Here is a 19846-nt window from a genome sequence, read left to right as displayed (position 1 = left end):
TTGGCTGGGGCCAGCAGGCAGCGCTCAGTGGGGCTGAAGAGCCCCAGCTCCCTCAGCCTGTCCTCCTGCCAGAGCCAGGGCTCTTGGTGGGGGGTGCTGGAAGCTGCCTGAGTCCTCCTGGGATAAAGCCAGTGGGGTAGCTGTGGGATAAATCACCTGGGGCTCCTCCAGAGAAGCCTCCTCCTCTTCCTCCTCCTCCTCTTCCTCCTCCTCCTCTTCCTCCTCCTCCTCCTCCTCCTCCTCTTCCTCCTCCTCCTCCTTCTCTTCCTCCTCCTCCTTCTCTTCCTCCTCCTCCTTCTCTTCCTCCTCCTCCTTCTCTTCCTTCTCCTCCTTCTCTTCCTCCTCCTCCTCCTCCAAATCCTACCTCTCCCTCTCCTTTTCCTCCTCCTCCTTCTCTTCTTCCTCCTCCTCTTCCTCCTCCTCCTTCTCTTCCTCCTCCTCCTTCTCTTCCTCCTCCTCCTCCTCTTCCTCCTCCTCCTCCTCTTCCTCCTCCTCCTCTTCCTCCTCCTCCTCCTCCTCCTCCTCCTCCTCTTCCTCCTCCTCCTCCTTCTCTTCCTCCTCCTCCTTCTCTTCCTCCTCCTCCTTCTCTTCCTCCTCCTCCTTCTCTTCCTCCTCCTCCTTCTCTTCCTCCTCCTCCTTCTCTTCCTCCTCCTCCTCCTCCTCTTCCTCCTCCTCCTCCTCTTCCTCCTCCTCCTCCTCTTCCTCCTCCTCCTTCTCTTCTTCCTCCTTCTCTTCCTCCTCCTCCTTCTCTTCCTCCTCCTCCTCCTCTTCCTCCTCCTCCTCCTCTTCCTCCTCCTCCTCTTCCTCCTCCTCCTCCTCCTCCTCCTCCTCCTCCTCTTCCTCCTCCTCCTCCTTCTCTTCCTCCTCCTCCTTCTCTTCCTCCTCCTCCTTCTCTTCCTCCTCCTCCTTCTCTTCCTCCTCCTCCTTCTCTTCCTCCTCCTCCTCCTCCTCTTCCTCCTCCTCCTCCTCTTCCTCCTCCTCCTTCTCTTCTTCCTCCTCCTCTTCCTCCTCCTCCTTCTCTTCCTCCTCCTCCTTCTCTTCCTCCTCCTCCTCCTCTTCCTCCTCCTCCTCCTCTTCCTCCTCCTCCTCTTCCTCCTCCTCCTCCTCTTCCTCCTCCTCCTCCTCTTCCTCCTCCTCCTCCTCTTCCTCCTCCTCCTTCTCTTCCTCCTCCTCCTTCAGTTGGCACTGCTGTGACCTGGGCCTCGTGGTGCTGAGACCCCCCCAGCCCCTTGCCCCAGGAGGCAGGGGAGGAGCTGCCCTGCAGTGCTCAGCTGCTGCTGCTGCTGCTCCCCCTGCTGTAACAGAAGGCCCCCGGGGCAGCCTGCCCGGTTCACACCAGCATGGCTCAGGCTGCAGCCTGTTCCTGTGGGGGCTGAACAGCACAGAGCTGCTCAGGAGCCTCATCAGGAAGAGAGCAGGAGGTAAAAGGCTGATTCCATTCACAGCTTGCCCCCCACCCCCCGACAGAAGCACCTGGGGAGAAAGCTTTGTGTCTGTGCCCACACCTGCACCCCCTCCATGCTCCCAGGGGCAGCTGTGCCCAGCAGAAGCAGGGCAAAGGCTCTCCTGGAGCCCTGCAGGCACTTGTCTGGCTCCTGGGGCCCTGGAAAAGGAACATTTGTGCCACTCAGAACACTCCAGGAGCTCTGACTGCACTTGGGCTGTGTGGAGGAGCCTGAAGTGGTACTGCAGGGCATGGATGGATCCCACAGGAGGGGGCTGGGCTGGGCTGGGCCATGTAGCTTCTCTCTATTAAATGCAGACAAAGCTCTGTGGCACTGCTGCCTTCTCTTCAGGGGAGTGCCCCAGCAGGCCAGGCCTGGGGCTCCCAGGGGTCAGCAGCTGCTGCTCTGCAGGCAAAATGGAGCCAGAGCAACTGTGGTGATGGTGCTGAGGTGTGTGAGAGCCCTGGGGCTGAGAGCCTGCAGCAGAGCAGCCCCAGAGGGCAGCTGAGCAATGCTCAGCAAGAGCTAAAGGAGCTGTGGGGGGCAAGAGGCTGGGGCCAGGCTCTGCTGAGTGCTGCCCAGGGCCAGGCCCAGGGGCAAGGGGCAGAGAGTGGCAGGCAGGAGGTTGGAGCTGAGCAGGAGGAGAAAGTTGTTTGGGGTGAGGCTGCTGGAGCCTGGAGCAGGCTGCCCAGAGAGGTTGTGGAGTCTGCTGGGGTGGAGAGCTTCCAACCCCCCCTGGGCACTGTGCCCCTGGGCAAGCTGCTGGGGGAGCCCTGCTGGGGCAGGGGCTGGGCTGGGGGAGCTCTGCTGGGGGAGCCCTGCTGGGGCAGCGGGGTTGGGCTGGGGGAGCTCCGACCCCCACGGCGCTGGGACTCCGGGAGGGAGGTTCACAACCTGCCCGAAGCCTCTGAGCGGCCGCAGCCGCCGGCTGGGAGCTGCGGCGCAGGGCCCGAGCCGGTGCGAGAGGTCCATCTGGTGGCTGCTGGCCGCCGATCGGCATCGGTGGGCAGCCCTGGTGGGCTCCCGGCGACCTGGCTCCAGGGTCCCTCACCCTGGCAGCTGAAGGGTTTGATGAGCAGCACCCCCCTGCCTTCCCCTGATCCCTACCAGCAACAGCTTGGATCAGGATGGGAGAGAGAGAAACCACTCGGAGGCAGGAGCTGGTGCTCAGAAGACTCAGCTGGGGCAGGGGGGCTTGGGTGGGCTGCAGGAACCCCCACTGCTGGTTAATTACTTGGTGTGTTCATTAGCTGAGCAGCTTTGTCCTGTCCATCATCCTGCCCAGGGAGGAAATGTTTCCTGCAGCTCCTAAGCTTCTGCTCCTCCCCAGCCCCACACACAGCTCCTGTCCCCCCCCCCGTCCCCCCACATCCCCTGTCCCCCCACATCCCCTGTCCCAGCCCCTGTCCCCCCCACCACCCCTGTCCCCCCATAGCCCCTGTCCCACCCCCAGCCCCTGGCCCCCACATCCCCTGTCCCACCCCCAGCCCCTGGCCCCCCACATCCCCTGTCCCAGCCCCTGGCCCCCCACAGCAGCTGCCACCCCCCACAGAATCTCAGAACGTTAGGGGCTGGAAGGGACCTCTGGAGCTCATCCAGGGCAGGGCACCCAGGGCAGGGCACCCAGAACACATCCAGGAGGGGCTGGAAAGGCTCCAGAGCAGACTCCACAGCCTCTCTGGGCAGCCTGCTCCAGGCTCCAGCAGCCTCCCAGGGACAAAGTTTTCCCTCCTGCTCCCCTGGCAGCTGCTCTGCTCCAGCTTGCCCCCAGTGCCCCTTGTGCTGCCCTTGGCCATCCCTGAGCAGAGCCTGGCTCCAGCCCTGCACAGCTTTATCCCCAGCACTGAGGGCAGCCCTCAGGCTGCTCTGCTCCCAGCTCCCAGCCCCAGCTGCCTCAGCTGTGCTCCCAGGGAGATGTTCCACTGCCTGCAGCAGCTCTGGGGCTCTGGGCTGGACCCTCTCAAGCAGTTCCCTGAGGTCCAAAGGTCTCTTCCAACCTGGTTTATTCTAGTCTAGTCTAATTCTATCCTATCCTATCCTCCCCTCCCCTCCCCTCTCCGAACCTCTCCTCTCCTCTCTGAACCTCCCCCCTCCCCTCCCCTCCCCTCTCCGAACCTCTCCTCTCCTCTCTGAAGCTCTCCTCTCTGAACCTCACCTCTCTGAACCTCACCTCTCTGAACCTCTCCTCTCCTCTCCGAACCTCTCCTCTCCGAACCTCTCCTCTCCGAACCTCTCCTCTCCGAACCTCTCCTCTCCTCTCTGAACCTCTCCTCCCCTCTCCTCTCTGAACCTCCCCTCCCCCCTCCCCTCCCCTCTCTGAACCTCTCCTCTCCTCTCTGAACCTCCCCTCCCCTCCCCTCCCCCCTCCCCTCCCCTCCCCTCCCCCAGGGTTATTCTTCTTAAGGTTGGGCAGCTTGGTGACAGGTTGGACTCGATGATCTTTGAGGTCTTTCGCAGCCTTATTGATTCTGTGACCCGAGGGGCCCCGAGCTGGCCACAGTACCGCAGCTGCGGGCTCGGAGGGGCAGGGGCCGGGCTGCAGCCCAGTCGCTACTGTAATTCCGGAGGCAAGAGGCAGCGAGGAGCAGCAGGGCGCTCAGGGCGCCGCTGCGGCCGCCTCGGCATCCCGCCGGCCGCCGCGGGAGCCCGGCGCGGTCCAGACCTGGATGCTGCGGATGATCAGCCACTCGCTCTGCCCCCGCGTCACCCGCACCCGCAGGCACTCCACGGGGCCCCCCGCGGCCCTCTCCAGCCCCCGCCCGTCGAAGCCGCCCTGCTGGAAGGCGCCGGCCGGGGTGTAGGCGGCGCAGTCCCTGCCGTCCGCCCGCCGCCGCCGGCCCAGCTCCAGCAGCCCTGCGCGCAGGCGGTCGGCGGGGCGCTGCGCGGAGCCGGTCAGCACCCGCACCCGCCTCAGCAGGGTGGGCTGCTGGAAGACCACGGTGAAGACGCTGCCGGCCACCGGGTCCTTGCCCCAGAAGTAGCCTTCTGCCGTGCCGTAGGCCCCCCGCGGCTCGTGGTGCTCGAAGACGTCCATGCTGGTGAAGAGGGCGGCCGGGGGGTTGTCCGGCGGGTCCGAGGCGTCCGCCTGGAACTCGTCGTCCTCCAGCCGGTTGAGGCTGCCCTGGAAGGAGGAGTAGAGCCCTCGGTGCTGGAAGAGGGAGGGCGTGAAGCGGATGACCTCCTTCTGGGCCAGCAGCTGTCGGAAGTGGGCGAGCAGCCAGTCGCAGGGCATCTCCTGGTAGAAGAGCAGCAGGAAGCGCGCCAGGCGCGGCAGCTCCGCGGCGCGGTACAGCTTCCCGATGTAGCCCAGCTTGGAGAACTCCAGCGTGGCCCAGGCCGAGCCCGCCCGGGAGGCCACGGCCCTGCGGACGGCCGTCAGGAAGGAGCGGGCGCAGCGCACGTCGTCCTCCACCATCAGGAAGTAGGAGGAGAGGTTGGCGGCGAAGGCGAAGAGGAAGGCGTAGTCCAGGTTCTGCTTGGAGCGGAACCTCACCCTCTCCTCGGGGTCGCCGTAGTTCCTCTTGAGCCCCTCCAGGCTGGGGTAGCGCTGCTGGGGGGCGTGGATCAGCAGCAGCCTGCCCTGCTGGACGTGCCGGGCGAAGCTCTGCGCGATGCCGGCGGCCACCCGCCCGTTCCAGGAGGGGTCAGGGTCTGCCAGGTGCACGACCACCACCAGCTCCTGCAGCTCCTCCTCCGTCGACTGCTCGAAGAGGGACCGCAGCGTGGCCGGCAGGTAGAAGCCCCGCGGGCGCCGCACCGAGGCCAGCCCCACGGCCAGGAACTCTGCCAGGCACAAGCAAAGGCTTCAGCAGCTTCCCAGGAGCTGAGGGAGCCAGGAGCTGCCCGGGGCCAAAGGGACAGAAAAGAGCATGGAGGCACAGAGCCACAGAGCCACGGAATCAGCCAGGCTGGAAGAGACCTCAGGGAGCATCAAGTCCAAGCTGTCACCCAGCACCTCCTGACAACCAAACCATGGCTCCAAGGGCCACATCCAAGCCCTTCCAGGGATGGGGACTCCACCACCTCCCTGGGCAGCACATCCCAAGGGCCAACCTCTCTCTCTGGGAAGAACTTTCTCCTCCCCTCCAGCTTGAACCTCCCCTGGCACAGCTTGAGACTGTGTCCTCTTGTTCTGCTGCTGGGTGTCTGGCAGAAGAGCCCAACCCCCACCTGGCTCCAACCTCCCTGCAGGGAGTTGCAGAGAGCAAGAAGGTCTCCCCTGAGCCTCCTCTTCTGCAGGCTAAGCAACCCCAGCTCCCTCAGCCTCTCCTCCCAGGGCTGTGCCCCAGACCCCTCCCCAGCTTTGTTGCCCTTCTCTGGACACCTTCCAGCAGGTTGCTCAGAGCCACTTCCAGCCTGGCCCTGAACCCCTCCAGGCAGATGTTCCTCCTTGGGCAGAGGGGAAGAGACCTCAGCCAGGGACTGAGCTTTTCAGCAGTGACTTAGTGTTTGCTGCTGCCAAGCCCTGCTGCAGAGCTGACCCTGCAGGTTTCACCCTGGCCCTGCTAGACCCATGCCCACCACAGGCTTCCCCTGTGGCATAGCAGGAAATTCACTGCCAGCCAAGGCCAGGAGGAAGCCTCTCCCCCACACACCATAAGGTAACAGCAGGCAGCCTGAGAGGGAGAGAACATGGAGGCCTTGAGCACAGCCCTGGGAGGAGAGGCTGAGGGAGCTGGGGTTGCTTAGCCTGCAGGAGAGGAGGCTCAGGGGAGACCTTCTTGCTCTCTGCAACTCCCTGCAGGGAGGTTGGAGCCAGGTGGGGGTTGGTCTCTTCTGCCAGGCACCCAGCACCAGAACAAGAGGACACAGTCTCAAGCTGTGCCAGGGGAGGTTCAGGCTGGAGGTGAGGACAAAGTTCTTCCCAGCCAGAGAGATTGGCCCTGGGGCTGTGCTGCCCAGGGAGGTGGTGGAGTCCCCATCCCTGGAGGGGTTCCAGAGGGGATTGGATGTGGCCCTTGCAGCCAGGGTTTAGCTGTCAGGAGGTGCTGGGGGACAGCTTGGGATTGATGAGCTCTGAGGTCTTTTCCAACCTGATTGATTCTATGAAGAGAGAGCTTTGGCTGAAGGGAGGTTGGACCCAGCTGGGGGTTGGGCTCTTCTCCCAGGCACCCAGCAGCAGAACAAGAGGACACAGTCTCAAGCTGTGCCAGGGGAGGTTCAGGCTGGAGGGGAGGAAGAAATTCTTCCCAGCCAGAGAGATTGGCCCTGGGGATGTGCTGCCCAGGGAGGTGGTGGAGTCCCCATGCCTGGAGGTGCTTAGGAAGAGCCTGGCTGAGGCCCTTGGTGCCATGGTTGGGTTGCTCAGATGGTGCTGGGGGAGAGGTTGGACTTGGTGGTCTCTGAAGTCTTTTCCAACCTGGTTCATTCTGTATCCTGTCCCTTCAATAAAGAGATAGAGGGAAACAGAGCAGAAGGACAGATTCCAATCTCCTGGGCCCAGCTGCCTGTCCCCCTGGGCCTCTCCAGCCTCTGGAGGACTTTTCTTCATGGTTACACCAATTAACTCTTGATTGCCCTTAACCTCCAACAGCAGGCTTGAGGGGGGACCTGGGCTGTCCAGCCTGGAGAGGGGAGGGCTCCAGGGAGACCAAATAGTGACCTTCCAGTAGCTGAAGGGGCTACAGGAAGGATGCAGAGAGACTGTTCCCAAAGGCCTGCAGGGACAGGCCCAGGGGCAATGGCTTCAGAGCAGAGCAGATTGAGATTGGATGTGAGGAACAAGTTCTGCACCAGGAGGCTGCTGGAACACTGCAGCAGGTTGCCCAGGGAGGGAGCTGAGGCTCCAGCCCTGGAGCTCTTCCAGGTGAGGCTGGAGAGGGCTCTGGGCAGCCTGCTCCAGTGGAGGATGTCCCTGCTGAGTGCAGGGGGTTGGACTGGCTGAGCTCTGGAGCTCCCTTCCAGCCCAGAGCATTCTGTGATGCTGTGGCTGCACCACCAGGAGGTTCTTCCCTGCAAGCCATGAGGAGCAGCCTCCAGAAAGCTCTCCAACCCCCATGGTCACAGCACTGAGGCAAGGCCAGGAGGTCCTTTCTGAAGCTGAAGCCTCCAGCATCTCAGCAGGTGCCCCAAGCTGGCCAGGAGAGGCCAGGAGAAGTCAGAGGTTCCTCTCAGGAGGAAGTTCTTGGGAACAGCTTAGAAAAAGCCCAAGGTGGGGAAGGGAGAAGTGCAGGGAGAGGCTGCAGGGCAGGGAGGGCTTTGTGCTGTGGCTGCATGGCCTGCAAACAGGTCCTGCTCTGAGCCTCCTGGGGATCTCCTCACACTGCAACAGCCTGCCCAGGGGGGCTGGGGATGAGTAGGGACCCTGCAGGTGTTGGAGGCCAGGCTGGAGGAGGCCCTGAGCAAGCTGTGCTGGTGGGAGGTGTCCCTGCCCATGGCAGGGGCTTGGAGCTGGATGGTCTTGAAGGGCCCTTCCAGCCCCAACCATTCTCTGCTCCTCCTGCCCTCCTCACATCCCAGCTGGGGCTGCACTTGGCTGCAGCTTCTGCTGCTGCTCTTCTGTGCATGTCCTGGACCTCTGGTTTCTTGCAGGGCTGCCCTAAGCTCCTTCCCAGGCCCTTTGCATGAGAGTTGCTTTCTGTCCATCTGTCCAAGAGCCTCAGCCACATCTCCCACAGCCTGCAGCCCATGGCCCAGCTCCACCATCTGCACCTCCCTGACTGCAGAACAGGAAGCTGGAGCCCAGTGGGCTGGGATCTGAGCCACCCTCCCCACAGAGAGCATAGAACCAGAGAATGCTCTGGGCTGGAAGGGAGCTCCAGAGCTCAGCCAGTCCAACCCCTGCACCTAGCAGGGACATCCTCCACTGGAGCAGGCTGCCCAGAGCCCTGTCCAGCCTCACCTGGAAGATCTCCAGGGCTGGAGCCTCAAACCCCCTCCCTGGGCAGCCTGCTGCAGTGTTCCAGCAGCCTCCTGCTGCAGAACTTGTTCCTCACATCCAATCTCAATCTGCTCTGCTCTGAAGCCATTGCCCCTGGGCCTGTCCCTGCAGGCCTTTGGGAACAGTCTCTCTCCATCCTTCCTGTAGCCCCCTTCAGGTCCTGGCAGGCTGCAATTAGGTCTCCCTGGAGCCTTCTCCTCTCCAGGCTGAACACCCCCAGCTCCCTCAGCCTGGCCTCACAGCAGAGCTGCTCCAAGCCCCTGAGCATTCTCATGGCCTCCTCTGGAGCCTCTCCCTCAGCTCTGTGTCCTTCCTATCCTGAGGGCTCCAGCCCTGCACCCAGCACTGCAGGGGAGGTCTCAGCAGAGCACAGTGGCAGAATCTCCTCTCTGGCTCTGCTGGCAGCACTGCTTTGGCTGCAGCCCAGCCTGGGGCTGGCCTCCTGTGCTGCAGGCTCCCACTGCCTGCTGCTGGCCAGCTTCTCCCCCACCAGCACCCCCAAGGCCTCTGCCTCAGGGCTGCTCTCTAGCCCCTCCTGCCCCAGCCTGTGCTGCCAGTGAGGATTGCTGCAGCCCAGGTGCAGAGCCCTGCACTGGCTCTGGGTGTAGCTCATGAGGTTCCCCTGGGCCCCAGCTCTGCAGCCTGCCCAGGTCCCTCTGGATGCCCTCCTGTCCCTCTGGCACCACACAGCTTGGTGCCATCTGCAGACTGCTGCTGGTGCAGCCAACCTCTGTGGCTCTGCCATTGACACTAACATTAAACAGCACAGGTCCCAGTATGGACCCCTGAGGGACACCTCTGTCCCTGCTCTCCACCTGGGCTTCAGCCCTTGAGCAGCAGCCTCTGGCTGCAGCCATCCAGCCAGCTCCTTACCCACTGAGCACCCAGCACCTCCACCTCCCTGCACTGGCTCTGGGTGTAGCTCATGAGGTTCCCCTGGGCCCCAGCTCTGCAGCAAGCCTGCAGCCACCCAGGTCCCAGAGTGCAGATGCAGTAGCTGGGCCTGGAGCACAGAGGCCTTGCTCTGCTCATCTGCCCAGGCAGAGCAGCCAGGCTGGGGAGGAGGCCACCAGAGATCAGCAGGGTGCCCATGCCAGAGGGGCTGGAAGCAGCCCCCAGCAGCAGCAGCAGCGTGGGGCAGGTCCCTGCTGTGCACAGCCAGAGCCCTGCTCAGCCCCGGGGCCACTCACTTTTGTCGGGGGGCAGGGAGCCAGCCAGCAGCTGGTAGGAGACGTTGTGCAGAGCAGAGAAGACCTCAGCGTCGCTCAGGGTGTGCCGAGCTCCTGCCTGCAGCTGCTGCAGCGCCGCGGCCGGGGCCGAGCCCTGAAGCTCCACCTGCAGGGCAGCCACAGGGCAGAGCCAGAGCCGGGGCGCCGCGGAGGCGGCAGGGCAGGGGGACAGGGCGAGGGGGGGGACACAAGTGAGGGGGAGACCCCCGTGCTGGACCCACCCCCTCCCCGGCTTCTGGATTGAGGGATGCCCAGGGGCACAGGGCAGCTCCAGGGAGCAGAGCTGGGGGTGACACAGAGCAGGGAAAGGAGCAGAGCAGGGGCTGGGGGTGACATGGAGCAGGGATGGGGCTGGGGGTGACATGGAGCAGGGATGGAGCAGAGCTGGGGCTGGGGGTGACATGGAGCAGGGAAAGGAGCAGAGCTGGGGCTGGGGGTGACATGGAGCAGGGATGGGGTTGGGGGTGACATGGAGCAGGGATGGAGCAGAGCTGGGGCTGGGGGTGACATGGAGCAGGGAAGGGATTGGGGGTGACATGGAGCAGGGAAGGGGCAGAGCTGGGGCTGGGGGTGACATGGAGCAGGGATGGGGTTGGGGGTGACATGGAGCAGGGAAGGGGCAGAGCTGGGGCTGGGGGTGACATGGAGCAGGGAAGGAGCAGAGCTGGGGCTGGGGGTGACATGGAGCAGGGATGGGGTTGGGGGTGACATGGAGCAGGGAAGGGGCAGAGCTGAGGCTGGGGGTGACATGGAGCAGAGCTGGGGCTGACATGGAGCAGGGAAGGAGCAGAGCTGGGGCTTGGGGTCAATGTGGGGCAGACAGGGAAGGGATGATGCTCTAACAGCCCCTCCAGGGGGACAGCAAGGGTTGGGGACTCACCTCCTGGGGATCCTCTTCCTGCTGACAGCCTCTGTAGAGGAGGAGGAAGAGGAAGAGGAAGAGGGAGGAGGCTGCGAGGGCAGCCGCCAGGGCACGTCTGGGGGAGCAGCGCATGGCCTGGGCACCCCAGGGCCTGGGGGAGGAAAGGACACATCAGGGCCAGGCCACAGCCTGGGGACAGCCAGCAGCAGCTGGGCAGGACCATGGGGTGACAGCAGGATGCCTCCCCAGGGCTCACCCAGGGCAGCCATGGGGCAGCATGGGCAGGGGGCAGGACACCCCAAAGCCAGCCCCTGCCCCACCACTCCTGGTGCCCTGCAGCCCCTCACAGCAGCCCTGGAGCACTCAGGTGGCGCCTCAGGGAAGGCCTTTGGTGTCAGGGTGACACCCCAGGAGCAGCCACCCAGCCCTCCAGACCTGGCACCAGGAGCTGGGAGCTCACAGGAGCCCAGGACGCACAAGGACCAAGCAGCTCCCCCAGCCCCCCCTGCTCCTGCCCACCCCTGCAGCTCTGCTTGCCCAGCCCCAGCCCCCTCCCTTGGGCAGCAGGGCCAGAAGGCTGCCTGGCAGGGGGGGCAGGGTCACCTTCAAGGAACCTGGAATGCCCTTGAGATGTTTTCCCTTGCAGCAGAGGTGTGGCAGGAGGCTAAAAGGCTTCCGGCTTTGCCTGGGGATTTTCCATTCTAAATAAGCCCAGGAGTGCCCTGGGAAAGGAGAAAGTGCCCAGGGATGAGTGCCCAGCTCAGGGTGGGCAGCCACAGCAGCCACAGCAGCCACAGCAGCCACAGCCCAACTGCCCACAGTGCCACCCTGCTTGGGTCGAGCTGTGTCTGCGTGTGAACACAGCCTGGGCTCCAGCCAGGGCTTCACAGAGCCAGGGACTGGGCTGGGTTGGAAGGGAGCTCAGAGCTCAGCCAGCTCCAGCCCCCTGCCATGCCCAGGGACACCTCCCACCAGCACAGCTTGCTCAGGGCCTCATCCAGCCTGGTCCTGAGCACCTCCAGGCAGGGCACAGCCACAGCCTCCCAGGGCAGCCTGTGCCAGAGTCTCCCCAGCCTCACTCTCCACAATCTCTTCCTCCTCTCCACTCTCAGTCTCCCCTCTCCCAGCTCAAAGCCATTGTTCCTCCTCCTGTCCCTCCCAGCCCTTGGCCCAAGTCCCTCCCCAGCTCTCCTGGAGCCCTTCAGCTCCTGCAAGGCTGCTCTGAGCTCTCCCTGGAGCCTTTTCTTCCCCAGGCTGCACAGCCCCAGCTCTCCCAGCCTGGCCCAGCAGAGGTTCTGCAGCCTCTGGTGCTCTCTGTGGCCTCCTCTGGAGCCTCTCCAGCAGCTCCAGGTCCTCCTTGTGCTGGGGGCCCCAGAGCTGGAGGCAGTGCTGCAGGTGGGGGCTGAGCAGAGCAGAGCAGAGGGGCAGAATCCCCTCCCTGTGCTGCTCTCTCCCTGCCCTGCCTGCAGCCCAGCTCAGAGATGCTGCCAGTGCCTGGTGCCAGCTGCTGCCAAGCTGCTCATCAACCAAAGTTCTCCTTGAACACCTCCCTGCACCACCTGCCATGGGCCAGCTCCCCCCAGCCCCCCTGCAGCCAGCAGGGGAGCAGCTCGAGGGACCCAGCCCAGCCCTCAGGGAGCTCCCCCCCTGCAGCCAGCCTGGAGCTGGGGTTCTGAGCCCAGACCTCCCCCCCGGGGCCGTGGGATGAGCTGGGAAGAGGGCAGCTGGCAGCTGGCCACCTGCTGGGCTGGGCACACTTTAACTCTGGGTGGCCAAAGGAGTTTCCAGCTGCTGGGGGGGGGGTCTGGCTGCCCAGGGGCCCACCCTGGAGGGCACAGGAGGTGCTGCTGTGCACCCCCAGATCCCTCGGGCTGAGGCTTTGTGCACAGGGAGCAGGGACTTGCCCCCCCCTTAGCATCATAGCAGGCAGGGAGAGACCTCGGAGGTCATCAAGTCCAACCCAACACCTCCTGGCTAACTGAACCATGGCTCCAAGTGCCACATCCAAGCCTCTTCTGAACACCTGGCCCCAGCCCTGCCCCACACCGAGCCCCCAGGCTGGGCTGTTGGGGTTTGCACCCACGGAGACACCGAAGCAGCCCAGCAGGGCACAGCAGCAGCAGGCAGCAGCCCCTTGGCTCCCACCTGAGTGCCTCCCTGTGGGGCATCCCTGTGCCCACCGCTGCCCCTGCACCTTCCCCACGGCTCCACACCCTGCTGCTGGTCCCCCAAACCTCCCACGGGCGGGGGACAGCCTCAGCACGGCGCTGCCAGAAGCATCCTTCCACGCCGGGGGGGAGGGAGGAGGCTGCGGCGCACCCAGGGGGGTGAGCATCAGGTGTCCTGCACCACGGGGCGGGAGGAGAAGGGGCAGGGGGCCAGCGGCAGCTGGCTGCCCGCAGCCAAGCTCCTGCGCTGGGTTGGGAGCCTCCTGGCCACAGGGGTGGTGGCTCCGGCCGGCAGCAGAGAGGAAGGAGCCGCAGCAGCTCTGCGGGGCCGAGAGGCTGCGAGCTGGGCAGGGCTGCTCCGCGGCGGCTCCCCTGCAGCTCCCCTGCAGCTCCCCTGCAGCTCCCGGCGGCTCCTCTGCTGCTCCCCTGCTGCTCCCCTGCTGCTCCGCGGCGGCTCCTCTGCAGCTCCCCTGCTGCTCCTCTGCAGCTCCCCTGCTGCTCCCGGCGGCTCCCCTGCTGCTCCCCTGCTGCTCCTCTGCAGCTCCCCTGCTGCTCCCTGCAGCTCCCCTGCAGCTCCCCTGCTGCTCCGCGGCGGCTCCTCTGCAGCTCCCCTGCTGCTCCGCGGCGGCTCCTCTGCAGCTCCCCTGCAGCTCCCCTGCAGCTCCCCGGCGGCTCCTCTGCAGCTCCCCTGCCGCTCCCCTGCAGCTCCCCGGCGGCTCCTCTGCAGCTCCCCTGCAGCTCCCCTGCAGCTCCCCGGCGGCTCCTCTGCCGCTCCCCTGCCGCTCCCCTGCAGCTCCCCTGCCGCTCCCCTGCAGCTCCCCAGCGGATCCTCTGCAGCTCCCCTGCAGCTCCTCTGCAGCTCCCCAGCGGCTCCTCTGCAGCTCCCCTGCTGCTCCCCTGCTGCTCCGCAGCGGCTCCTCTGCAGCTCCCCTGCTGCTCCCCTGCCGCTCCCCTGCAGCTCCCCTGCACCTCCTCTGCAGCTCCCCTGCTGCTCCCCTGCTGCTCCCCTGCCGCTCCCCTGGTGCTCCCCTGCCGCTCCCCTGGTGCTCCCCTGCACCTCCTCTGCTGCTCCCCTGCAGCTCCCCTGCCGCTCCCCTGGTGCTCCCCTGCCGCTCCCCTGCTGCTCCCCTGCCGCTCCCCGGCCCAGGCGGCTCTGCTGCTTCCTCCAGCGCCGGGGAGGGTTGGGGCTGTTCGCGTGGGGCGCAGGGGGACACCCAGCGCTCAGGGCCCCGCTGCCAGAAGCTCCTTTCCACGCTGGGGGAAACCGAGGCGGGGAGAAGGCTGCGTGGCACCCAGCGGGGTGAGCCCCAGGTCTCCTGCAGCAGGGCTCAGTGCCCCGGGGAGGTGCCCAGGATGGAGAGGGGCAGGCTGTGACCCAGCGCCAGGACATGGCACAGGGTCCCCAAAGGACAAACCACGGCTGATGAGGGCACTCCATGGCCCCCTGGGAGCCAGCCCGGGCTGCGGCCCCATGCCCTGCGGCTGCCCCCGCTCCAGGGCTCGTCCCAAAGGGAGGAGGGAGAGGGAAAGCGACGTCTCAGGAGCTCTGGCAGGCAAAGCCCAGACGGGGAACACTTGTGTCTGATCTGCTCCCCACGGCTGAATGGGGACCCCGAGTGTCACCACCCTGCCCTCACCTCCCAGCTCCCCAGGAGAGCCTGTCCCGGGCCATCCCTTCCCTGCGGAGCCCATCCCCTGACACCTGCGAGGCGGCTCCTGCCCAGCAGCGCTCCGAGGCGGCAGAGACTTACGGGGTGGTGGCAGCCCAGGGGTGGGCGCGGGGTGCTGGCAGCCTGGCAGCCTCGGCGCCTGCCCTGGCAGCTGCCCGGGGCCGGCCGGGCTCCGGTTTCTCGCTCAGCAAAGCTCCACCCCGAGCCCTCGGCTGCCTCCCGCAGAGGAGGAGCGGCTCCGGCACTCCTCTGCCCCACGCCGGGGCGCACCCGGTGCCCCGCTTGGGCCGGGGCAAAGGGCTCCCAGCCCTGCCGCAGGAGCGAGGGCAGCCTCAGCCTGCCCCCTCGGATGGGCGTCCCGCCATGCCGCCGGCCCCAGCCCCCCGGACAGGCTCAGACCTCCCGAGGGCTCCTGCCCAGCACCAGCAGCACAAAGCTGGCACTGGGCTGAGCCCCGAGCCAGCGGCCCGCTGGCAGCAGCCTCTTGTCCTTGCGCTGGCAGAACCCCCCGGGGCTGTGAGCCAGGGCACAGCTGGCTGCCAGGATCCCGCCCGGGGTGCGCCCCGCGGGGGGCACCACAGCCTCCCCTCACACCCCAGCTCCTCGCGGGGCCGATGGGCATCGTGGCCCCGGCTGGGAACAAAGTCCCTTCCACCCCCAGGAGCCGGCGGGGGCCGTGTGGGGCCCTTCCCGTGCCCCAGTTTGTCCCCGAGGTCAGCACCCTCCAGGCCTCATTTCTCTCTCCCTGCTTCCTCCTCCACACCTGCAGCAGGAAGATGGCCCCAGAGCACCCAGCAGCACCCAGCAGCGAGGCTGGCACCCAGCGGCACCCAGCAGCGAGGCTGGCACCCAGCAGCGAGGCTGGCACCCAGCGGCACCCAGCAGCGAGGCTGGCACCCAGCGGCACCCAGCAGCGAGGCTGGCACCCAGCGGCACCCAGCAGCGAGGCTGGCACCCAGCTCAGCGCCAGGCAGCTCTCGTCTCCCTCAGACACAGCAACTCATGCAGCCTTTCCCTTCCCTCCAGCCCACCCTGCCCATTCATCCACACAGAGCTGTGAATCCTATTTCCCTCTCTCCTCTCCGGGACCTCTCCTACCTCCAGAGAGCCTCCAACCTCTCGTCCCAGGCTCTGCGCTCTTCAGCCCCGCCCGGGGACAGCTCCCAGCCCTGGCTCCTGGCAGCTCAGGTGGAGCCCCCAGCCATGGCCACCTCAGCAGGCTCGAAGGCGGCTGCCAGTCCCGGGGCAGGGCAGGCAGCCTGTGGCGGTGCTGGGAAGGTGGCAGCGGGGTGCAGAGGCTGCCGGGGAGCTGGGGGGGGATGCTCTGCCCACATCAGGGCTGGCAGCGCCCGGGAGGGCCGCGGGAGCCAGGGCGGTGGAAGCCAGCGGAGAGTCCCCGAGCAGCGGCGAGGAGAGGCTCCGGGGAGCTGGGGCCTCACATCAAAGCCTCCAGCAGCAGCCGCGGGGTGCGGAGGGCTTTGTTCACCACCCCATGGCCCCCAGCCCTGCGCAGGAAGGAGCTGGGGCTTGGCCCTTCCTGCCCCGGCAGGAAGGAAGCAGCGGGTGGGAGCCACAGCGCCCAGCGCAGCCCTGCGGCCCCAAAGCCCAGGGGGGCAGCACTGGAGGCAGCTGTGGGTCACTCACTCCAAGGACATGGAGGGGCTGGAGCAGGGCCAGAGAAGGGCAATGGAGCTGGGGAAGGGGCTGGAGAAGAGCAGCTGAGGGAGCTGGGGGGGTTGAGGAGGCTGAGGGAGACCTCATTGCTCTCTGCAGCTCCCTGAGAGGAGGCTGCAGCCAGGGGGGGGTTGGGCTCTGCTCCCCAGGCTCAGGGCACAGAAGGAGAGGAACTGGCCTGGAATTGTGCCAGGGGAGGCTGAGGTTGGAGAGGAGGCAAAATGTCTTTGCTGGAGGAGTGGTCAGGGCCTGGCAGAGGCTGCCCAGGGAGGTGGTGGAGTCCCCATGGCTGGAGGGGTTGCAGCAAGCTGTGGCCATGGCACTGGGGCCAGGGCTTGGTGGCCATGGGGGTTTGGGTTGGGGTTGGCCTGGATGCTCTCAGAGGCCTTTGCCAACCCAAACAAGAAGAGAGAAGCCTCAGGTCCCAAGGCTGCTCCAGAGGGGCACAGAGCTGTGCAGGCACAGAGCCAGGCTGCAGGGCCAGGGGAAGCAGGGCCCCCCAGGTGGGGCTGGAGCTGAGCACTGGGGTGGCACAGGCACAAAGGGACCCTCTGCAGGTACCAGGTGCCTTCCCACAGCACCCAGTCCTTTCCTGCCCCAGCTCAGCACCCACCTGCCACCTGATCCCCAGAGCAGGGCACGCAGAGGCCATGCTGGTGGCCAAGTCTCCAAGCGTCCCCTGGGGAAAGCCAAGAGCCCAGCAGGATCTGCTTACAGCCCCTGCATTATTCAGGGCCCTGAGCAGGACAAAGCAAGGCAGGACAGAGCCCCACGCAGCAGGGACAGCAGCTGGCTCTGGCCCTCATCTGGGGCTCTGTTTCCAGGTCCCCAGGGACCCTTTGGAGTCACAGCCCAAGGCCCCAAGGCAAAGTTTAGCATCCTGCACCAACCACAGCCCCTGCTGCCTGGAGCCCTGGCAGGGACCACAGAGACCAAAGTGCCTCAGGGCCAGGCTGGGAGAGTTGGGGCTGTGCAGCCTGGAGGAGAGAAGGCTCCAGGGAGAGCTCAGAGCAGCTTCCAGGAGCTGAAGGGCTCCAGGAGAGCTGGGGAGGGACTTGGGACAAGGGCTGGGAGGGACAGGAGCAGGGACAATGGCTTTGAGCTGGGAGAGGGGGAATGGAGATGAGGAAGAGATTGTTTGCAGTGAGGCTGGGGAGAGCCTGGCACAGGCTGCCCAGGGAGGCTGTGGCTGTGCCCTGCCTGGAGGTGCTCAGGACCAGGCTGGATGAGGCCCTGAGCAAGCTGTGCTGGTGGGAGGTGTCCCTGCCCATGGCAGGGGGCTGGAGCTGGCTGAGCTTTGAGCTGCCTTCCAACCCAACCCCTTCTGGGATGGCTCTGTGGCTGCATCACAGCCTCACTGCAGCCAACCCTTGCAGGAGACTCAGGAAGAGCTTTCTGGGCCAGCAGCCTGCACGAGAGGCTGGGCCTGGAGGACAGGGGGATGGCCACAGCCTGCTGGGGGCTGAGGTCTGGCCAGGAGTCCCAGCAGTCAGCAAACCTCAACTTGGTGCCCCCCCACTCCAGGTGAGGGAGGAGGGGGCAGTGTGCCCTGCAGCTCTGCACCCTCTGGCATCTCCTCACAGAGCCCAAGAGGTGCCCTGAGCCCTGCCAGTGCTGCTGCCAGCACAGCTCCATCCCTGGGGTCCCCACAGGGTTCGGCCCTGGCAGGGGGGGCAGGTTGAAAGCTTCTCTCCTACCTGTCACAGCCTTCAGCCCTGGCAAAGGCTGCTCTGGGAGGGGCAGCTGAGGGCCATCTGTCCTGATGTGAAGAGCCTGAGCTGGCACCATGCCTGCTGAGAGCAGGAGCCCTCCCAGCCCCCTGCCAGCCCAGCCCCTGCCCCCCGCTGCAGCCACACTGCCTGCAGGGCCAGGGGCAGGCACGAAGCCTTCCCCCCCCGAGCAGGTGCTGCTGGAGGGCACCTGGGCAAGCAGCAGTGGAGCTGAACTGCAGCACAGGAGGCTCCACCTCAGGATGAGGAACAAATCCTTCCCTGTGAGGGTCACAGAGCCCTGGAGCAGGCTGCCCAGAGAGGCTGTGGAGCCTCCTGCTCTGGAGCCTTCCCAGCCCCACCTGGATGTGTTCCTGGGTGCCCTGTGCTGGAGGCTCTGCTCCTGCTCTGGCAGGGGGCTTGGGCTGGAAGGTCTCCAGAGGTCCCTTCCAACCCCTGACATCTGAGATCTGCCCCAGGCTGTGCAGAACACACTGCTGCTTCCAGCCAGCACCACTGCTGCTTCCAGCCAGCACCACTGCAGCCCCAGCTCCCCCTGCACCCCTCACAGAACCCACAGCAAGGCACAGGCTGCAGCCCTGCTGCTGCTGCCCTGCTGCTGCTGCTCTGCTGCTGCTGCCCTGCTGCTGCTGCCCTGCTGCTGCTGCAGCTCCTGCAAGTGAGGACAGAGTTCTGGCCAGCCTGCTCCATGCTCCTGCCAGCCAGCCCAGAGCTGGCAACCAAACATCTCTCCCACTGCACAGCAGAGGAGATTCTGCCCCTGGGCTCTGCTCTGCTCAGACCTCACCTCCAGTCCTGCCTCCAGCTCTGGGGTCCCCAGCAGGGGAAGGACACAGAGCTGCTGGGGAGAGCCCAGAGGAGGCCACAGAGATGCTCCCAGGGCTGGAGCAGCTCTGCTGGGAGCACAGGCTGAGGGGGCTGGGGCTGTGCAGCCTGGAGAAGACTGCAGGGAGGTGCCTGAAGGGATCCTGCAGGAAGGCTGCAGAGGAACCTGTCCAGAGACAGGAGAAGGAGGAATGGTTTGGAGCTGAGGCAGAGCAGGGTTAGAGTGGAGCTGAGGAAGAAGTTCTTCAGTACCAGGCTGATGAGACTGGCACAGGCTGCCCAGGGAGGCTGTGGCTGCCTCCTCCCTGGGGGTGTTTTGAGGCCAGGCTGGATGAGGCCCTGAGCAGCTGAGCCCAGCTGAGAGGTGTCCCTGCCCATGGCTGGAGCAGAAGAGCTCTGAGGTCCCTTCCAACCTGAGCCCCTCTGTGGTTCTGTGACCCTGGGCACAGCACAAGCAGAGGATGCCAGGCACATGGTGGTGGCATCCCCATGAGGCAGAGGAGCTGTCAGGGTAGGTGGCAGCAAGCCCCTGAAGGCTGCTCCCCAAGCACCTCAGACTGGGCAGAGCAGAGGCTCTGACTGAACAGCCTCCTGAGGAGAGATCTGCTCCTGGGGCTGGGCTCTCCTGCCTGCTCCCAGGGCACAGGAGAGGAACTGGCCTGAAACTGTGCCAGGGGAGGCTGAGGTTGGAGAGAAGGCAAAATGTCTTTGCTGGAGGAGTGGTCAGGGCCTGGCAGAGGCTGCCCAGGGAGGTGGTGGAGTCCCCATGGCTGGAGGGGTTGCAGCAAGCTGTGGCCATGGCACCTGGGGCCGTGGTGGGGTTGGGTTGGGGTTGGCCTGGATGCTCTCAGAGGGCTTTGCCAACCCAACCAACTCTGTGCTCCCACAGCCAAGGAGCCCCTGCCCAAGCCAGCAGGTTCCTGGGAAGCTGCCCAAGGCTCACTTGCACACTGCAGCAGAGGAGCTCCTCCCCAGGGCCCCTGAGGACTTCTCACCCAGCTCTCAACCTCACCCCCAAAGGAAGGAGGCTGTGAACCTGCTGCCCTGCAGCAGCTTCTGCTGCCCCAGCCCTGCCTGCTGCTGCCCTGCAGCAGCTTCTGCTGCCCCAGCCCTGCCTGCTGCTGCCCTGCAGCTTCTGCTGCCCCAGCCCTGCCTGCTGCTGCCCCAACCCTGCCTGCTGCTGCCCTGCAGCAGCTTCTGCTGCCCCAGCCCTGCCTGCTGCTGCCCTGCAGCAGCTTCTGCTGCCCCAACCCTGCCTGCTGCTGCCCTGCAGCAGCTTCTGCTGCCCCAACCCTGCCTGCTGCTGCCCTGCAGCAGCTTCTGCTGCCCCAACCCTGCCTGCTGCTGCCCTGCAGCAGCTTCT

General features: G+C 65.7%; 1 protein-coding gene across 1 annotated transcript; it reads right to left on the bottom strand.

Moving 5' to 3' along the window:
- Nucleotides 1–4041: 4041 nt before the first annotated feature.
- On the bottom strand, nucleotides 4042–10548 carry LOC128898900 (alpha-1,6-mannosyl-glycoprotein 4-beta-N-acetylglucosaminyltransferase-like). Its single transcript, XM_054176313.1, has 3 exons — nucleotides 10435–10548; nucleotides 9516–9660; nucleotides 4042–5228 (listed from the first exon to the last, which is right to left on the bottom strand). The coding sequence occupies exons 1-3, from the start codon at nucleotides 10546–10548 to the stop codon at nucleotides 4042–4044; spliced, it is 1446 nt and encodes a 481-aa protein (XP_054032288.1).
- Between the last annotated feature and the right edge of the window lie 9298 nt (nucleotides 10549–19846).

Source organism: Dryobates pubescens, chromosome 35, assembly GCF_014839835.1.
Source record: "Dryobates pubescens isolate bDryPub1 chromosome 35, bDryPub1.pri, whole genome shotgun sequence".
Taxonomy (NCBI): Eukaryota; Metazoa; Chordata; class Aves; order Piciformes; family Picidae; genus Dryobates; species Dryobates pubescens.
This window is presented reverse-complemented; position numbering and strand designations above follow the sequence as displayed.

Coding starts and splice junctions, on each gene's coding strand:
- LOC128898900 (XM_054176313.1), bottom strand. CDS start 10,548: ATGCGCTGCTCCCCCAGACGTGCCCTGGCGGCTGCCCTCGCAGCCTCC. Junction 9,661..10,434: donor AGGAAGAGGATCCCCAGGAG/GTGAGTCCCCAA, acceptor GCTGCCCTGCAG/GTGGAGCTTCAGGGCTCGGC. Junction 5,229..9,515: donor CTCCCTGCCCCCCGACAAAA/GTGAGTGGCCCC, acceptor TGTGCCTGGCAG/AGTTCCTGGCCGTGGGGCTG.